Source organism: Carassius carassius, chromosome 30 (genome assembly GCF_963082965.1).
Source record: "Carassius carassius chromosome 30, fCarCar2.1, whole genome shotgun sequence".
Taxonomy (NCBI): Eukaryota; Metazoa; Chordata; class Actinopteri; order Cypriniformes; family Cyprinidae; genus Carassius; species Carassius carassius.
In genome coordinates, this window is record NC_081784.1 from 5,091,752 (window position 1) to 5,097,643 (window position 5,892).

General features: G+C 38.7%; 1 protein-coding gene across 1 annotated transcript; it reads right to left on the minus strand.

Annotated features, from left to right (window-relative positions):
- Positions 1-1,558: 1,558 nt before the first annotated feature.
- On the minus strand, positions 1,559-5,892 carry LOC132110462 (cytochrome P450 1B1-like). The gene is made up of 2 exons (XM_059517090.1): positions 4,745-5,892; positions 1,559-3,647 (listed from the first exon to the last, which is right to left on the minus strand). The coding sequence occupies exons 1-2, from the start codon at positions 5,737-5,739 to the stop codon at positions 3,050-3,052; spliced, it is 1,593 nt and encodes a 530-aa protein (XP_059373073.1). The 5' UTR covers positions 5,740-5,892; the 3' UTR covers positions 1,559-3,049.

Genomic DNA, 5,892 nt, shown 5'->3' on the forward strand with positions numbered 1-5,892 from the left:
CTTGAAGCATCCTGTATGTGACTTTCTTCTTTCAGAATAATCAAATCGGAGTTATATTAAAGATTGCCCGTGCTCTTCCAAGTCTGTCAGTGGGGGTAAGCGGGTGTTTGTTGTCAACAGTTCAGAAGATGTGAAATAAAGTGCGCGCATCTGTAATAAGACTTCCCTCACACGACTCCGGGGGGGTGAATAAAGGCCCCCTGTAGCGAATCCATGCGTTTTTGTATAATAAAAATCCAGATTTCAAACATAATAAACCCTTTTTCCTCACTTCTGCTGACTGTAGGATGCGGAAAATGGAAGATGTATGTATCCCGCTCGCCTCTGGGAAATGTAGGAGCAAAGGAAACCAAGTTTCCTCTTGGCTTATTTTGAAATCCTCTGATGTTTTTCTTTACAAATCCTCATTTTGTGCTTCTAATTCGTGACCAGCGTTTTATTTTGTTTTCTCTCCACTTGTCACTAACCACGCAGCGCTAAACTAACTATGAAAAAAAGTGTTTATTATGTTTGAAATCTGGATACTTATCTTCCAAAAACGCATGAAATCGCTACAGGGGACCTTTATTCATCCCCCAGAGCTGTGTAAGGGATGTTTTTTACAGATACTCGCACTTTATTTCACATCTTCTGGACTGTTGACAACAGACAAGCATTTCATATCTTAGATTTTAGTTATTTTACTTTATTTTATTACTGATTATTTTGTCCTCTGACTTTTTTAAGTATGCACTGACTCCCGCGTCTCCTTGGTGAAAATGCTTCTTGCCACAATTCTACAGTTTTAGGGAAAAAAAGTAATTTAAAAAAGTATACAAAACTGTAGACTACCCTTTCAAAAGGTACTTGTATATTCCATTTAGGGCTAAATAAGGTGCAAACATGTACCTTTTAACTTCTGTACCTGAGGGTACCATCCCAGTGTCAGCACTGTAGCTTTTTCCAAAGAGTGTACTGTTAATCCAGCAACGGTGAAGCGTGTTTTCTTTTCTTCAGCAGGGCCTGGAAGGGGAGCAGGCAGCTGCTGGTGTATCACTAATCAGTTGGCTTTATCTAGACTTGTCACGCAATCAAAGCTGGGCTGGCTACAAACCTCAGACTTGATCAGAACAGGATGTGCTGGGTAAGCAAGATAAAGCACTTCACAGGGACGAGTGTGTCCTGCATATTTTCCTTCTATTTTAAATGCCCAATTTAGGGGCTGAATGCAGAAATTATGTGTGTAATAAAGTTAGAATGTTATTTTTACTTGCCACTATTTTAAGGACATCTTATTTGAATACAACTTTAAATTAAATTTTTTCTGTTACAGACTCACATTGTATAGGTGTTGCTAGAGCGGTGAATTCACTGCCAAAACTAATTTGATTACAGATGACTGCTATAATATTGTACTGCATATATTATCATAAAAGCTTTAATAATTAGATTAGAATTTTATTGACTTATACATTAATTGAGTGTTTTATATATATATATATATATATATATATATGTATGTATATTATAAACCACTACAATTAATCACAAACAATGTGAACTGAATACAGTTTAGAATTTACAGAGCAGCCAAACGTCAGAGCTTATATGAAGTAAGAAAATATATTATATGTTGGTATCACACAACAGGAATACATATCAAGCTTACATATCAATATTTTACATATTAAATATAGTAAATCTAATACAGATCAGCAGTATGTTAACAAGTGCATTTTACAGCAGATCAAACATTGTTATTACAGTACACAAATATATTGCATAAAGAAACGAGCAAACATTTGTAGTCATAACATCTATTATACATGTTAGTTAACAAACCCTGAATTTCCCCTTCGGGATTTCCCTAACTAAGGGACCTGAGGGGGGCACAAAATGTATTTCCTTTCGCCTACACAACATCACGTGCCAGATATGAAATATCATATTCAACTTATAATAGATATAGATGTCCAGAATAGTTTTACTGGAGACTTCCTGTGACCCACTGTGAGGATCTCCAGACAATATTTGATTGGGAAGGATGTTGCTGGAACACAATGGAAGTGAACTTCTTTCAACCCGTCTATGTTTATTTTAATTATAGATTAATGCTAAGAAGTCTATATTAATAAGGCACAGACTTCGACAATGCTGTAGTGGGAATCAGGAAATATTATCAAGAAGGACAATAAAGTGCTGTAAGATTATACTGTACAAGTTTCTCATTTTATGAGCTTTATATAGAGAGGTTAACAATGCAGCATAGGCTAGTTTGAGCTAAAGTAGCCTAAGAAACAACTAAACAAAAAACAAACAAACAAACAACAACAACAAAAAGTGTAAGCTCAATGCAGTCATTTAAAATAAGAACAACATATATTGAAGTCAACATGAAAATCAATCCTGTCTTTTTTTGAATGCATGATTTAGTGTTGCATATTAGTCCAGCTTAATAATTTTTGCCTGTGATCTTTCATCAAAATATAATGACTTTTCATGATTCAGGCAATTTCAAATAGATGAGAAAAGCAACTGCACCACATTTTTTTTCTCATCAAATATCTTGTTTCATTCAGAAATGCTTCATGGAAGTAAAATGGGTTGCAAACAGCTTTTCACCTTGGCACTTAATAAAACACTTGATAAAAATGTTGGCATTAAAGACCGAAGTATGATGAGAGCAAATCTTCTATAACTAAGACTAAATGTATATCTTTTATAGAAGAACTAGAATTAATAAAAAAAAACTTCTTGACTGAGTAATGATATTCATGTAAATGTCTCAGTACTCTTAGAAACCAGCTTATATTTCTCTGAATAGACCATGCAATGTCTTTTTTGTTTAGCTTCTGGTTTGCTACTCTTGCATAATATACCATAAATCAGTGCATCTTTTTTATTTATTCCTGTAGCTCCTTCTGAGCCCAAAAAAGAAAGATTTTTTTTTTGCCTGAGTATGATGTCTATAAATATATTGATATAATGCATAAATGAAAGATTCTTCAGTGTTTGTTTTCTTGCCGCCTTCATTTGGCAAAGTATTTAAGTTGCATGCTTTGATTCCACTTCAAACTTGAGGTCTCTGTCTCTTCTCTGTAGGAGTTTGAGATGTTCCTACCAAGCTCTCCAGCAGTTCTTTGCTGTCACGGGGTGTGACAGACACTTTAAAAGATTTGGGTTTAAGCGTGAGCCCATACTGAAAGTCCATGCTGGGAGTCCTTTCTGCTTTAAAACTACACTGATGGACCAGCAAGGAGGTGAAGAGGAAAAGCTGTATCTTGGACAGGTCTTCTCCGATGCATCTACGCTTCCCCATGGAGAAGACCACCACGTTGCTGGTTAAGTCTTTGTTGAGAGCTCCATCCTCATCCAGGAAGCGCTGTGGGTTAAATTCCTCTGGTTGGTCCCATTTGGTCGGGTCATGGTTCAAAGACCACTGGTTGACGAAGATGATGGTATCTTTAGGGATGGGATAACCATTGATGGACGTGTCTGTGGTTGTGCTGTGAGGAATCGTTACAGGGATGAGCGAGGTGAATCGCATGACTTCGTAGATGAAAGCCATGACATATGGAAGATGAGGCTGGTCTGCAATGGTTGGAAGGCGACTGCGATCCACTACTTTGTCAACATCCTCCTGAAGACGTTTCTGGACTTCTGGATACCTGCAATGTAAGTGAAGACCAACACTTTCAACTTCACCCTATCACCAAGGATTGAATTGAATATGGATATTGAAAATACTTCTGTTGCAAAATACATTTGGTTGGTGATTTACATAACATATTTCTTCTACATCCCTTCTATTTAAAAATAAAACAGGCCTATCATCTCATCTGTACTAGTTTCCTGCATGAAGCAGTCATTGTGTTTGAGTGGCCTACATGTTAAAAAGTGTTAGTGGGTCAGATTTCATTTTGTGTTGCTGTAACCTGCGCTCATTATTTGCTTCCAATACCTGCACGAAAGAGTTACGTAACAAATGAGAGCTGTTTGTTGTTATTGAAATCTTTTTGTCTCTTGAACAATCTGTGAGTTGTTGAAGTGCAAAAAAATTACAATGCTGTCATCATTTGCTAATTTTCATGTCATTCCAAACCCTTACATGAAATACGTATTGCAGCCGCTGTTTATTTATGGTGTCAAAAAAGCAAAACTCTTCAGTTACACTGTAAATTTGATAGGCTTAAATCTGCTAAAGGTTACTTTTGTTTACTTTTAGGAGTACACTAGATATAGATGACCTCAAAGTCAACAGACTTGAGATAAATGTGACAAAAATCCCATTATGATTTCCTAAGCAGCTTTAACATCCTGCAGTAATTCCTCTTTGTTTGTTTTTTAAAATAAAAATGTGTGGCAGCCCGATTTAATTTCTGTTCATTGCCAGTTCATTCAATAAAGACAGTTAACAATCTAGCTTATAGCTGGGTCCGTTAATTTGTTTGCAGTGGGCCACGCAAACATATGTGTTTGGTTGTGTGGGCCGCGAGTTGAAAAAGGTTGGGCTATATACCGTGTGTGTGTGTATGTGTGTGTGTGTTTGTTTTGTTATATATTATTTAAAGTGTATTTTTATATATTTTTTTTTTATATTAATTTTGACTTAATTTTATAATTTTAGATATTAGAAATCAATTCATATATACAAATAAGACGTGTGTGTGTGATCGAAAATCACGCTAAAAATTATTAGCTATTCGAACGTCCTTGAAGATGAGTTAATGTCGTCTTTACGCATTTGTGGTATACAATACATTACCTGACTAGTAGCAGAATGATCCACTGTAGAGCCGTAGATAGGGTGTCTTGACTGGCCCCAAAAATATCTGTGATGGTCGATGGCACGTACTCTTTATCCAGAAAGACCCCCGGCCCCCCTGAGATCCCCTTATCCAGAGCAACGATGAACGCATCAGTCAAGTCTCGGACGAGGCTCAGTGAAATAGTCTTGCGGTGCTCCACTACTTTGGACAGAATGAACTCGTTAAACTCCTTGTTGAGTTCTTTAAATTGGTCATAGAGAGTTTTGATTGGGTTTGGGAAGTGCTGCAGCCAGGGCATCACGTCCACCATGCTTCCAGCTCCCACTGTCTCAGTGAATCGATCATTTCTGCCCACCACCTGCAGGAACTCCTCATCATCAAACTCGTATCGGCTCCCGAAACACACGGCGCTCATGGTGTTCGCCACCGACACCACCAAATACCGGTGAGGCTCGAAGTACTGCTGCTCGCGGGTTATATTCAGAAACAAACGGATGAGCACTCCGATCTCGCTGACGATGTGCTTCTCAAACGTCTGCTTGGTGTGGATGTTGGCTGTGAAGAAAGTTCTCACGGTGCGGTGTGCGATCTTCCGATGCAGTTTCCACCACTGGCTGTAGTCACCGAACGCCAGGCTTTTCCCATGGGACACGAACCGGAAAGAAGCGAAATCGGGTCTTCCTGCGAAATCGACACCCTTTTTTATGAGCGCCTCTTTAATTGCGTCTCCGTTGAGAACCACTACGTCTCGACTGCCTAGTTTGATCTGAAACACGTCGCCGTACTTTTGAGCCATCCGACTGAAGTAAAAGTGAGGTGAGGTACCGAGCTGAGCTGCGTTACCGATGACCGGCCACGGGAACGGACCCGGTAACCGCCGTGACCCGGATCGAGGCCAGAACATGAGCATTAAACACACCAGCAACGATAGTAAAACACTCCGCGCTGACAGTTGAATCAAGTCACCCAGAACCGCCTGGAAATCCATCATCGATGTATTTGCAAGGCTCTAAATCAGTGCAGATTCACTCCGAAATGATCAAACACCCGTTGAGTATCAGATCAGTGTTGAAGTTTCCAGCGCTCGCGGCGTGTTTGAGTGACTCGTGTGAAATCAGAGAGTATATTTTGATGCTTGGTCTAA